We start from the raw sequence: 13,887 nt of genomic DNA on the forward strand, positions 1-13,887 counted from the left end.
GGTGGGCTGGCCCCTCCCCCTCCGGGCCCAGGCGCGGCAGTAAGGCGGGCGAACTGCTGGGATACCCGCTCCTCACCGCCCACCCGGAAGCGGAGCCTGGCTGGGGAGGACCCTGGAGCCGCGCCTGGGGCCCGGCGGGCCGCGCCTCGACGGGTGAGAAGGCGGACGGGACCAAATGCCCGCGTGGGAGAGGGAGTGGGTCGAGGGGAAGGGGGAATCCAAGTGCAGATGACGGGGGTGGGAGTGGGGCTTGGCGCCGCCCTGCAGCCGGGCCCGCGGGAGGTGCGCGCGCAGGATCCGGAGGGGGGGGGGGGGGGGGTGGTCGCGGAGGTGCGCGCGCAGGATCCGGAGCGGGGGGGGGGGGGGGAGGTCGCGGGAGGTGCGCGCGCAGGATCCGCAGGGGGGGGGGGTGGTCGCGGAGGTGCGCGCGCAGGATCCGGAGCGGGGGGGGGGGGGGGGGGGGGGGGAGGTCGCGGGAGGTGCGCGCGCAGGATCCGCAGGGGGGGGGGGTGGTCGCGGAGGTGCGCGCGCAGGATCCAGAGCGGGGGGGGGCGGGGGGGGGAGGTGCGCGCGCAGGATCCGGAGGGGGGGGGGGTGGTCGCGGGAGGTGCGCGCGCAGGATCCGGAGCAGCCGGGGTCGCGGCGGGGCGCGGGCACCTGCTGCCCTGGCCTCGCGGCCCCTGCCTGGCGGAGGCGGCGCACCCGGCCGTGGCCTGCAGGGTCTGGGGGTGCGGGGGTCCCGGGGCCTCCAGCAGCAAGGGCAGCTTCGAGCCCCCCCAGTGCCCGAGCGCCCCCCGCGCCCTCACTGTGCACAGCGCACGGCAGGAGGTTGGATGGAGGCTTAGTCCGAACCGAGCCGGAGACACTGGGGTCCAGCTCCTCGGTTCTAGAATACTGTGAAAAGTTGTGCTGTGTTCATAGAAAAATGTCCGGAGTAAATGAATCTGAAAAAAAAATCAGGAAACAAAACAATGTATATAATGATTTTTTTTTTTTTGCAATAAATACACATATCCCCTAAATATGTGGCACTTATCTATGGGTATGAGTAGAAAAAAAATCACTCTAAACTACTCCAAACCCCCAACCGAGCTTCTTTTTTTTTTTTAATTTTTATTTATTTATGATAGTCAGAGAGAGAGAGAGGCAGAGACACAGGCAGAGGGAGAAGCAGGCTCCATGCACCGGGAGCCCGACGTGGGATTCGATCCCGGGTCTCCAGGATCTGCCCTGGGCCAAAGGCAGGCGCCAAACCGCTGCGCCACCCAGGGATCCCCCAACCGAGCTTCTTGATGGGGTGGGGAGATTACAAAATAATTGTACTTTTTTTTTTTATTTTTTAAGATTTTTTTTGAGAGAGCGCAGGAGAGGGGTGGGGGTTGGGGGGAGTGGCAGGGAGACGGAGAGGGAGAAACAGTCTCCCTAGTGAGCAGAGATCCTGTTGTGGGGATTGATCCCAGGACCTGAGCCACAGGCACACGCTCAACTTCTCAACCGACTGAGCCACCCAGGGGCCCCTACATCTTTTTGTAGCATCTGAATTTGTTCAGTGAGCATGCATTACTTTTGTTGTTGTTGTTTTTTGTTTTTTGCTTATTTTTCCAAAAAAGTCACAGTTGCTCCATGGTGGTGCACTTTGGAAGGCAGGCACCAAGGCTAACTGCTTTGTGCCTTGCACCTGGCCACCAACGGATGGGTTTGCCAGGAATAATAACAGGAAGGAGTGTAAGGGGTGAATTTAGTGTGCAGTCTATGTGAGGCTAATGGTTCTTTCCTTCTTCCAGCTTGGCAGGGGTCTGTTAGCGAGTGTCACACCATGGTATGTTGCTGTTTTGGTCTATGTCCACCTGATCTCTTGTCACTTCTGGTTTAAAACGTCGTCCTACTCATTACCCGATTACCCGATAGATTAGGGTGCACTGCATAACTTCCTTGGGATCTGTTCACTTACGTTGGCTGGGGGATGAAAGGGAGAATAATACTGCAGCTAAAATACCTTTTTAGGTTTGGATCCAGTCTCCCCTTGTCTTTTGCTTTTGGGTGAGGGTCTTTGTTGTAGTATATGGTACCATCCCTGTGGGTGTGTGTGTGTGTTTAATTATCAAAGAAACTTTAACATATCCCTTGATTGTGCAAATTGTGTATTCCCTGGAGGAAAGCTTGTTAAAATCAAGGTAGGAGCATGAAAAAAATAAATATATTTAATGTTTGTTTCAATATTGTTTTTCCTTCCTCAGCTTTTGCCAAGTTTCTGATTAAAGATTGACGTCCCTGCATAAGCATTTCCCTGTTAAAATGTCCTTGCCTCTTACAGAGGAGCAGAGGAAAAAAATTGAAGAGAACCGGCAAAAGGCTCTGGCCCGTAGAGCTGAGAAATTATTAGCAGAACAGCATCAGAGCTCAGGCTCTGGCTCCTGCATTGCCACCAACTCTTCCCAGTCCAGACAGGGCCTGCCCCCAAATCTCCCCGGGGATCCTTCTAAGCCAGTGAACCATGGTGTCATTTTCATGCAGCAGAATCTCAGTAGTTCATCTAGTGATGGCCAAAGACCTCATCATTGCCACAGTTTTCACCTGAGTGCTCCAGAGCAGACAGAGAGGACCTGGAAGAGGCAAGAAGATGTGCCCGCAGCCTGCCCGAGCCACAGCTCATCAGGTCAAATGATTCTCACGGGCATCTCTCCTCCCTTGGCGCAAAGCCCTCCGGAGGTCCCCGATCAACAACTCTTGGGTTGTGCCTTAGGTCAAGGTCATCTTCAGGCTTCCCACGAGGCCAGATCCACGCCCTTTGCTAACCCAACTCCTGAATCTTTGGCCAAAGCCAAGAGTTTCCAGAAGACACCAGCTTCTGCCTTTGGACTGCCACCCGGTGATCCCAGGTTAGAGGCCAAGGCAGTGAGGCCCTCCACGTCGGGGCAGACCATTGCTGGCGTCCACTGTGGCTCAGGGAGTGTGACACCCAGGTCGGAAGGAAGACTCTCACAGAAATTGGGGACCGCAGCCACCCATAAAGCAGTAAGCTCCCAGAGGGGAACGTGCATAAGGAGTGGGGATCGTTTCCAGGTGAAGATCGGGTACAATGAAGAGCTCATTGCGGTTTTTAAGAGCCTACCCAGCAGAAGTTATGGTAATGAGGCTTTGGTCTTGTTCTTCACATGGTCTATTCTATTTTTAGAGTCTCTTTTAATCTACCAGTTTCTCATAAATATGAGGAGAGTGCATTGGCACATTCTGTCCGTCCAGTTGTTGAAAATTTTGGTTTTAGCTCATGTTTCTTTTTGTAATAGACGTTCCTTCAAACAGCTGCCAAACTTCAGGGCTGCCACATGGCCATATGGAGAATGGATGAATATTTACTGAGAGGCCAGTCCCCCTGCCGGGTGCTTTGTTTGTGTTGTAGCACTTAAGTGTAACAACAGTTTTTTGAGATCAGTAGATGTTACTTCCATTTTAAAGGCAGCAGAACTGACTCAGTAAGGTGAGGTAACATGCTTGAGTTGGTTCCTCTGGAAAGGCAGAGCCAGGATGTGCTAGTTCTGCAGCAGCTCAGAGAGTGTGCTCCTTGTTCTGCTTTGCCTGACTACAGTGGGTCCCAGAGAACTTGGATTCTAGTCCCACCTCTGTCCTCAGCCCTCTTAGACCAGGTCATAACATCCCAGGGCCCTCAAATTCCACTATATGGAGTAAAAGCACCGTCCTCATTTGTATTTGCTATTTGTCCTCCACTGAGATTTTGTACATTTGTAGGAGTTCTCAGTCAGCTATTGTGAACTGAGCACACAGTAATTCATTTTTTTTTTTAAGAAAAAGATGTTATTTATTTATTAGAGAGAGCGTGTGTGCGCATGCACGCAAGAGCATAAGGTAGGAGCAGAGGGAGAAGCAGACTCCTCTCTGAGCAGGAGCCTGATGCGGGGCTCGATCCCAGGATTCCGGGATCATGACCTGGGCCAAAGGCAGGTGCTTAACCAGCTGAGCCACTCAAGGGCCCCTCATTCATTCATTAAACAAGGGTTTACTGAATGGCTCAGTACAACCCAGAACAACAGTCATCAGCCTCATTAGGGGCAAACCAAGTACTTTTGTCTAATTTCAGATCCTGCCACCAAGACGTGGAACTTCAGCATGACGGATTATGGTGCCCTGAGTAAGTAAACGTGTCATTGCCCTGCATGCAGGGAAATACTGGTGTTGAAAAGCTCCTAGAGCAGCAGATGTGGTGCAGCTTAGGATTCAGATGGCATTTAGGGCAGTACCCCAGTTCTCTTCCTTCTCACTAATGGCCACCATATCGAGGCAACTCCTTGGGTGACAGTCTCCGTGTTTACAAAAGCTAGCACTTTTGTAACAGCCTCTGCTGGGTGGTGCTGAGCCCCTTGTCCAGGTACACTGTGGGGATACTGTGGGTTTGGCTCTGGACCACCACAATAAAGCAGATATCACAGCAGAGTGACTCAGGTGAACTTTTTGGTTTCCCAGTGCATGTAAAAGTTACGTTTACACTCTGTTGTAGTCTGTTAAGTGTGCAATAGCATTGTGTCTGAGAAGGCAATGTAGAAACCTTAATTTAAAGGTACTTTATTGCTAAAGCATTATAACCATCACCCGAGCTTTCTGCAAGTTGTAATCAGTTGTAATCACTGATCACAGGTCACCATAACAAATGCAATAATAATGAAACAGTTTGAAATATTGCAAGAATTACCAAAGTGTGACACAGGCAGGACATGAGCACATGCTTTTGGGAAGACGGCACCGGTAGACTCCCTCCATGCAGGGTTGCTGCAAACCTTCAACTTGTAAAAACAGCTCAATATCTGCAACACAGCAAAGAGCAGTAAAGCGAGGTATACTTGTGTATGCTAACTCCCCTACTTCTCACAGCAACCATTTTATAGATGGGAAACAGGCCCAGAGAGGATAAGTTACTAAAATCGGGTCACACAGCTAATGAGTTGTACAGCTGGGATTCAGATGCAGACAGCCTGATGGAGGAGTGCATGTTCCCCCTGGACTGCTGGCTCCAGCTGTGACAGGCAGCTGTGCTGCCCTGAAAGGGACAGCTCGGCGATAGCACACATCCTCACAGCACTCCACACGTTCAGTTAACTTGAGGGTGCAAGGAGAGGGCGTTGCCCTGGGCAGGCTCCAGTGGACCCCATTAACCCAGTGTGGTCCACCGTCCACACCCTCAAGGGCACCACTCTGTCTTCCAAGATCTTGTTGACTCTTTTGCCAAGGTTTTCATCAGCTCTTGGTGCCCCGAGCCCTTACTCTGCCAGCACGTCAGCCCTGGCTGTTCTGGCCTCCCGTTTCCCTCTCTTCCCACAGCCAGGAAGGTGTTCCCTCTTTCCCCACCCAGTTTGAAAAGGGGAAAGGTGAAGATGCATGACGAGGTCACTTCTTTGCAGGTGTGGGCCCTGGAGTAGAATTTTCTGGAGTCACCAGCATAGTTTCTGGGGGAGGAGTGATGGGACAGCCCCCTGCACAGTTTCCTGTGTCCCTCCCTGGTGTTCATTTCTTTAAGTGCGTGGCATTGGGTGGTGTCTCTGTCCTTGGTAGTTGCTGCTGAGCTTTGGTCCCTGGGTAGGGGTAGGGGTGGGGGCTGGGTGAGGGGGCTTATTTGTATTATTTTAATCCCTTTGTTAGGTGTTGGGAGGGGGAGAGCCAGTACTCTGAGCTGAGATTGCAGCTTTCAACACTTGGGTTTCTCATTTTTGCTCATTTTAATCCAGTGATTTCCATGTCCATGGTTTTGTTCGTATTACCATCTTTTTACTCTCGTACTCACAATGCATGGTGACTTGGATAACTTCTGCTTTTGCAGATTGATTTTGGTTTTCTGTGTGGCATGGTTGCTTTTTGTAATGCCCCACATCTTTTTTGAAAAACTGGTTATTGGGCACAAAATTCTCTATATAGCTTTTAGATGAATTTTATTGATTATGAGTTATTTAGCTCCTCTGTGTCCTTACCAGTGTTTTGCACACTTGTGCAGCTTGCTACCTACTGAGATGTCCCTTGAACACTCATGCAATGACTGTGGATTTGTGCGTTTATCATTGCTCTTATCTCCCTCTTCCAGTACAGTTGACACATGGTGTTACAGTTGTTTCATGTGTACAGATTCAGTGGCACCGGGTTAGGCCTTGCTCAGCACAAATGTAGCTACCCTCTGTCTTTGTTTTTTAATTTTCGGATAGGTTTATGATGTGCCTTTATAGCAGGTTATCCTTTTTATCAGCGTAACGTGTAAAGACTGTGTTTGTCATTTTGCTTTAGGCATGCCTGTGGATTTTGCCTTTTTAACCCTTCCACGCGTACATCATAGAACACGTGGAAAGTACATCATCCTGCAAAGAGCACCAGCTCTTCCCCCATAATCTCCTTACTCAGTCAACCACTATTAACGTTTGGCTTTGCTCCTTCCAGCCTTTTTTCTGTGCTTTAGAATATATACGTTTTAACTGTGTGATATAATTTTTATCTTGATTTTTTTAATTAGTGTCCTAGCAGAAGCATTGTTATTTTATAGCATTGTTATTTTATTTCTTTTAAAAGACTTAATTTATTTGAGAGAGTGAGAGCATGGGTGGGGGGAGGGGCAGCAGGAAAGCAGCAGGAAAGTGGGAGTAGCAGACTCCCCACTGAGCAAGGAGGTAGGGGGCTCCATCCCAAGACCTGGGATCATGACCTGAGCCAGAGGCAGGTGTTCAAGTAACTGAGCAACCCAGGCTCCCCAGAAGCATTTTTATTTTCGTGCTGAATGTTAGCTGCTAATTTTGAGCAATGACAATACACGTATTCATAATTAGACCATTTTGACCCCTAAAAAAATGATTTCATACTGTCCAACTTAATACTGGTTTTTGTATTTTTGTCTTTTCTAAAACTTCTCCCTAAAAAACAAACAAACAAACAAAAACAGAGACTATATAACATTCCATGGTATACATGTTTTATGAAGGGCTTAAATCATTTCCTTTTTGTCTAACTTGTTTTTTGCTCTTGGTTTTCCCAGTATTAAAGCAGCTTGTAAGGGATACCTTTCTCCATAAATCTTTGTATTTATTTTCAGTTGTTAGTTTGGGCAGATTCCTGGAAGTGGAATCATTATGATCACTGTTTAGGATTCATGTTCTAGGTTAGTAAGTTTTTCTTCAGAAGGTTTTATTTCCAGCTAGCAGTGTGTAGATACCTGTTTTTTGTTTTAATTTTGCAAATTTGTTGAGTAAAATTTTTGCTTCTCTGATTTTACTTTATTTCTCTGATTACCTGTGAAATTGAATGTTTTGCCAGATGTTTATTACTCATTTCCCCCCTCGTGAGTTCATGACATCTCTGTCTTCTTACGTTTTGTGGTCCTAGTATTTTTCTCAAGTGCTGGCTCGTCTATTTCTTGCAAAAATCTTTATTGAGTAGTTTTGCCTTTCAATTCTGTTTGGGTTTTTTTGACAGTTCAGTTTTTTAAAATGAAATCTGCTTAATATATGAAACTTAACGTAATAGATAAAATAAGGCTCTAAACTGCATTGGTGGGCTGACAGGTCTGTGTCTCTTTGCCTGGCTCTCCAAGCAGTAGCAGAGCAGTGACCTGGCAGTCAAGTTGGGGGAGTGATTTCTGGGCCATTGACATCAGTGGCTCCTCAATCACAGCAGCAGCAATTATCTGTAAAGTTTGCGAATCTTGGTGAGACCCCTCCTTCTGTTCATTTCTGAGTCACAGGTTTTGTAATTTGAACACCTAAGGAGCGGTAAATTCAGTAAATACTGGAATTCCCAATGCCCCAGTGAAAGCACACTTGCAAGCTTTCCTAATCTAACCATGCTTCTTCCCTCCCCGTGGGAAAGTCATCCACCTTGTCACATTCTTGTCCTTTTCTTCCGCAGTGAAAGCAGCCCAGAAGCTCCCCACGGTCACCCTGCAGCCTTTGGAAGGGGCCGGGCACAGCAGGGAGTCACCCTCCACAGGTGGCACGGCCCAGACCTGCCTGCCTTCAGCTCCCTCCCTGGCCTTTGTCAAAGGGCAATGCGTGCTCATCTCCCGGGCCCGCTTTGAGGCAGACATCGGCTACTCTGAAGCTCTGGTTGCGCTATTTAAGCAGATGGATTCCAGAAGTTACGGCAAGTAATTGGCTCTTGCCTGGTTCTGCCTAGTGATCTGTGATCTCAGAGCAGGTTATTTTTCTCTCTGTTTGAATGTTGAGAAATGATGTTTGTCCTTAGGAGAGCTTGAAAAACAGGCAGATGCCGTAAAAATAAATGCCCTTGGGTAGACCAAGTCGGTGGTTGTCAGACAAGCCTGCATCCAAACTGCCTGGAGGGTTTATTTATTTATTTATTTATTTATTTTAATTTTTATTCATTTATGATAGTCACAGAGAGAGAGAGAGAGAGGCAGAGACACAGGCAGAGGGAGAAGCAGGCTCCATGCACCGGGAGCCCGACGTGGGATTCGATCCCGGGTCTCCAGGATCGCGCCCTGGGCCAAAGGCAGGCGCCAAACCGCTGCGCCACCCAGGGATCCCCCTGGAGGGTTTATTAAAACAGATTGCCAAGCCCCACTCCCAGAATGATCACTGATGCCTGTGCCCATCGAGAGGTCCTGACTTAATTTGTTCGAGGTGGGGCCTGGGCATTGGTATTTTTAAGTCTAATAATCAGCCAGAATTGAAAACCACTGGCCAAAGCAGAGCAGTTCTGCTCTATTTTTTTGAGGCTCTTCAAAATGTGTCCTGTCAGAATAAGGAGCAGAAGTTGTTTTAGAATTGTGAACTGCTGGGTTTCATTCTCAGCTTGGGCCACGTTGTTTTACAAAACCACGTGGCTTTTATGGATTGACGTTTTTCCATTCTTGAAACGGTTTTAGTCTTTTCCTTAGGTAAGTGGAAAGCAGAGCCTTAAAACCTCATGTTTTTCAGACATCACGTTCAGGGGGTGTCATGGAAGCAGCCTCTATAGAATTTGCTCCGTGAGCTTTCATCAGGGTTTGGGGCTCCTTCAAGAAGAGGGTGATGCCAGCTGTTACATTTTTATTCCTTAGATGGATGGAGTTTCTCTTTTTAAAGATTTTATTTATTTATTCATGAGAGAGAAAGAGAGAGGCAGAGACACAGGCAGGAGGAGAAGTAGGCTCCATGCAGGGAGCCCAACGTGGGACTCGATCCCGGAACCCTGGGGTCAGGCCCTGGGCTGAAGGTGGCACTAAACCAACTGAGCCACCCAGGCTGCCCTAGAGTTTTAGCTCAACGACAGCCTGCTGAGTAGGATTTACGTGAGATGTACAGGAGCCTGGCCTGAGCCAATGAGATGCGCCGCTCACACGAGGGCCAGGGTTCTTTGCGTCTCCCGCTCCCTCGGATTTTCAGCTTCGGTTTAGAGTAGCCCTTAATAGGCCAGTACAGATGGCCTGTGTGCATTCTGCACCGTGTGACCTTTGAGAAATCACACTCCTGACATGGTCTGCAGTTCTGGGAATGTGAACGGCTAAAATATTGACACCCAGCCCTGCCCACACTCAGACATCCAGAAGCCATGATTGGATTTTCTTGCCGTAGCTACAGGGTCCAGCTGTTGTCAGGAAGAGTCTCCGGTACTGTTCCCACGTCAGGAGTAGTCTGTCGGCCTTTGATTTGTCAGATTACACTGGGCTGCCTTGCCTCTTGCCCTGACACCCACTCACTGTGTGTATGCTGCTCATTCCCTGGCCACCTGGCTTTCTCAGTGATCAGAGAAGAGTTGACTTCTGGTGTCCAGAAGGCATTTATCTATTTGAAACTTCCATGACTTTCTCAGAAGGTAGATTGATAGGGAAACTCTCGAAGAACTTAGCCAGTGTCGAGTACTGAGATGCTCATCGTTGGTCAGTATTGGGCGTAGTGGGTGCTACACTCTACTAATCAGCAGACAGCATCATACTACTAACAACAATAATAATCATTTATCATCCCTAGCTTTTTTTTGAGTTCTCGTTGTTTACCAGACACACGTTCATAAGCATTTTATTTATTTTTTAATTTATTAGCGGGGAGAGGGGAGGAGTGAATCTTAACTGACTGAGCCACCCAGGCTCCCCGTTGTAAACATTTTGAGGCAGGGGCTGTCATGTCCTCAGTTTTCACATGTGGGAATTGAGGCACAGAGAAGTTACATGACTTGCCCAAGGTCACACAGCTAGGAAGGGGCAGAACCGGGATTTGAATGTAGGTGGTTCAACCACTCTGACCACGTGCAGCTCGTTTCCCACCTATAAAAGGGAACTAATAATAATAGGGCCCAGTTTTTAGGGTTGCGAGGAGCAGAGGGATGGCGCTCGTGAGTCTCTTGGCCCCACGCCTGGCTTAAAGTAAGGCATGAACAAATGTAAGCTGCTATTATTATCCCTATCTTGGAAATGGAGGGCATTTCTGACCTGTCACGTGTCTGCGGTCCCGGTAGGACCCTCTGTCACCCCCTTAGCACGGTATCGTTGCCGGGTCTGCTTGTCTCCTCTCCCTGAATTCTCTGAAAGCATCAAGGGCAGGCACTCTCCATTTCGATTTCCCCAGCACCAGGCACAGGCCCAGCCAGGTCGTCCTAACTTACTGGGGATTTACGAAACCAGGGAACGAATGGATACGTGTAATTACATAGGATGAGGGCAGTGTGTCACACTTGCTTGTTTGTTTCTTGTCGTTGCAGATGTCAAGACCAGGAAATGGAACTTTCTCTTGGAAGAGCACAATAAACTAAGTGAGATGCCTACCTTGCTTGTTTTATATCATGCTAGGGTTAAGCTTTTGTTATCTGCCTTAAATATAATGTATTTTATTTTATTTTTTTTAAAGATTTTACTTATTTATTCATGAGAGAGAGGCAGAGACACAGGCAGAGGGAGGAGCAGTCTCCATGCAGGGATCCTGACATGGGACTCGATCCTGGGTCTCCAGGATCATGCTCTGGGCTGAAGGCAGGCGCTAAACCACTGAGCCACCTGGGCTGCCCAAATAATGTATTTTAAAGGAAGATACCCCCCACCCCAACTCCCCACCTGTGGTAATTCTACATGCCTATGTACTGGACAAGTGAAGGGGAAGATATTTCCAGTCACATCCCTGTCTGCTGAGATGGTGGCTTTACAGTTGCCCAGACAGACGCAGGGCCCCCTCTTCCATCAGACTGTGGCAGGGTTAGTCAGATTCCGGGCCTGTGACAGAATTATTAGATGCGGACTCTGGAAATCAGAGGTGAGCTAGGTTGCTTAGCATAGAGGGGGGCCACTGTAGATTCTCTGAGAACAGGCTCTTGGTTTACATTTAGATGATAAGTGAAGGTCAGAGGGATTGAGTGGTTATGGGCTTCATAATAGGCCCGGGCGTGCGAGCATTTAATAAGCACTTTGGAGACTGACCAGGGGAAGGGCTGTGTGTCCAGGTAGAGGTATAGGAAGGACAAGCCAGTTTGGGCTCCCCATTCCTCTCTGTGCTCTGCATGGGTGGGGCAGTAAATTCTAGCGTGCCTGAGAAAGGGACGTGGGCATAGCTCAGCCTGTCCCGGAACACCCATCTGTCACCCATCTTCCAAGCTGTCACACGCCTGCAGTGGGTCTGCAGCTGGCACCACTTACTTTCTTCCTGCTTGGCCCCCGGAGAACTCATCAGGCCTCCCGGCCAGTGTTGGTCCCAGTCAGGCCAGGAGAGACATGCCCTAGCCGAGGAGCTCCGAGTCGTTGCCCATCTTGCCCAGCAGGCCAGAGCTGTCAGCAAGAGGGAAGAGCTGGGTTTTTTCCTTCTGTCTCCTCCTCGTGTGACTTATAAGGTGACATCAGGTAGACGATTCAACATTTTGGGTCCCCCTGTCTTTTCAGTGAAGGACAGGGTCTTCAGTTTTATCTGCCCTACTGACAGAAATTAAATAGAAGGGAAGTGCCTTTGATTCCTTGCAGAAAGACTTGGTGCAAACTCACTTAAGTTTGAACGTAATGAGATTCTTATTTAGTATCAGCAAACACTGGCTGAGGCAGAAAGGATGCCTGATGAGCCAAGGCCCTGTGGCTGCTGCTGTTGGGAACTTGTGATTCGCAGCAAACTCTTTGGCCAAAGCTGAATTTTTGATGAGCAATAGGGGTGAGTGTTTCCCCCTTGCTCTCTTATTTTTCAACCACAGAAAAGCACATAAATATGTTAGCCATAAAGGCTTTGATTTTTGTGGATCGACATGAAGCAGGATGCAGACAGCATTAGCAGAGGATTATAATGAAAAACAAGGACTTGCGACATGATACCATGTCGTGATGACAGAGGTAACCTTCTATAATGGTCCCAAACCTTGTGTGGGCCGTAGACTTTTTGAAACATCTGAGGAGGACGATGGATTCTTCACCCAGAAAAATGCACGTGATGGCCACACATGAAATTTTGCATTTGATCTTAATGACTCCACGGATCTGGAGTTATTAACTAGCCCTAATTCTAGAATTAGGTTGCTGTTGTATGCGCTAGCTTGTCGAGACAGTGTCTTATGGAAGATAAGACAGATTCTCTCCATTTCATAGGTTGTGAAAAGCTTGAACCCAGAGAAAGGAAGCTGTTGTTTTCCCTACTGGAAGCACTGCAAGGTCACGATAAAGTCAGAGGCAGAGCTCAGGCCCCACTGGTGATGCTGAGTTTGTAACATGACCCATTTGGAAATGCAGAAGCCAGACCCGTGAGCAAGAAGCTGAGGAGACAAGGCTCTGTCCAATAACCCGGCTTAGCCCCGATTCCACGTTAACAGACTGTAAACCCCGGGGACTCTGCGCCTCTCCGCGCACCCCTGGGGTCTTGTTCTTCCGGTGCAAAGTTAGGTTACTGACCCTGAGCTAGTGAACGTGTGTGCACATGAAACCCGTTGAGAAATGACAGTAAGACCTGAGCATACGAATGCTTACTGATGACGTGGCGACGATTATTTTCTCCAGATAAGGTGAATCTCAGAGCATCCCTCCTCCCTCTTTTCTCAGTGCCTTGAGGCCTGTTGCCCACAGTGAAATTGGCAAAAGGCCTTTTGTTTTCCCCGGGCTGTCACAGTCCAGAAGGGTTCTGCATCCCCCTCACTGATCTTGTCTTGTCAGCTGCTATTTGAAAACATTAAAATCTCTCTGCCGTGTGGCTCAGTAGCATTCTGCCAAAGAGCTCTTTTACAGAAACGATTTCTAGATGACTCATGAGGCCAGACAGCACATTCCTGTCATCTTCCAGCACCTGGAAAGGACATCAGTGAACTGGAGGGCTTTCTCGGAAACAGAGCCACTTGGCTGAACTAGCAGCATAGGATTATGGAGGCTGTAGTTGGTGGGAGACAGAGTGGAGGTTGATTTTTCCTCTTGAACGGCTGAAAGAACATAATGCTTACAAAGCACCACATTTCACACCAGCCGGATCATCAGCCTTTTCTTAGCTTCCATCAGGTATTTGAGTGCTGGCGATCACCAGGATTAAAATGAAAATGGTTTCTGAAAGCACGTGGGGTGCTCAGTCGCCTGAAGTGTGCAGAAATCAGCATGTTCAGATTTAATTTGGAGGCATAAAATGTATTTTTCCATCAATATGGAAGTCTCTTTTATATTAAAGCTGCCAACCTTACCTAATTTCTTATCCTGGTGATTCTGTTCACGCAAACTGTTTCCAGAAATAACTGGTATATACATTTAGCGCAAAATGGGGATTTAAATATATTGAGAATGTAAAGCAATTTAAGGTAGCAGGAGATGGCTCAGCCCTCCATGTTCAGATCAATATTTGCAGTGGTAGCCGATTGATGCTGGGGCAAAAGCCTTGGAATACCTTGTGAGGATACAGAGAAAACACATGGCCATATGGAATACAGAACCAGCAACCTTAGGATTTCAAATAATACTGCTTAGAAATG

At 48.3% G+C, this 13,887-nt stretch overlaps 1 protein-coding gene across 5 annotated transcripts in view; it reads left to right on the plus strand.

Annotated features, from left to right (window-relative positions):
* The window catches only part of SMARCAL1 (SWI/SNF related, matrix associated, actin dependent regulator of chromatin, subfamily a like 1), a 60,423-nt gene that overhangs the window by 672 nt on the left and 45,864 nt on the right, over nt 1–13,887 (plus strand). For 2 of the 5 annotated variants that reach the window (XR_003134664.3, XM_025442190.3), the window contains exons 1-5: nt 13–153; nt 2,238–3,127; nt 4,097–4,147; nt 7,891–8,124; nt 10,681–10,731. Coding sequence is in view for 4 of the 5 variants with exons in the window: in XM_025442190.3 (XP_025297975.3) it covers nt 2,296–3,127; nt 4,097–4,147; nt 7,891–8,124; nt 10,681–10,731 (1,168 nt within the window). In the remaining variant the exon portion in view is untranslated. Of the gene's footprint in view, nt 1–12; nt 154–1,784; nt 1,820–2,237; nt 3,128–4,096; nt 4,148–7,890; nt 8,125–10,680; nt 10,732–13,887 lie in introns of those variants that run through there. The other 3 variants (XM_049106741.1, XM_049106743.1, XM_049106742.1) reach the window with 3 other exon arrangements.

This window comes from Canis lupus, chromosome 37, assembly GCF_003254725.2.
Source record: "Canis lupus dingo isolate Sandy chromosome 37, ASM325472v2, whole genome shotgun sequence".
Taxonomy (NCBI): Eukaryota; Metazoa; Chordata; class Mammalia; order Carnivora; family Canidae; genus Canis; species Canis lupus.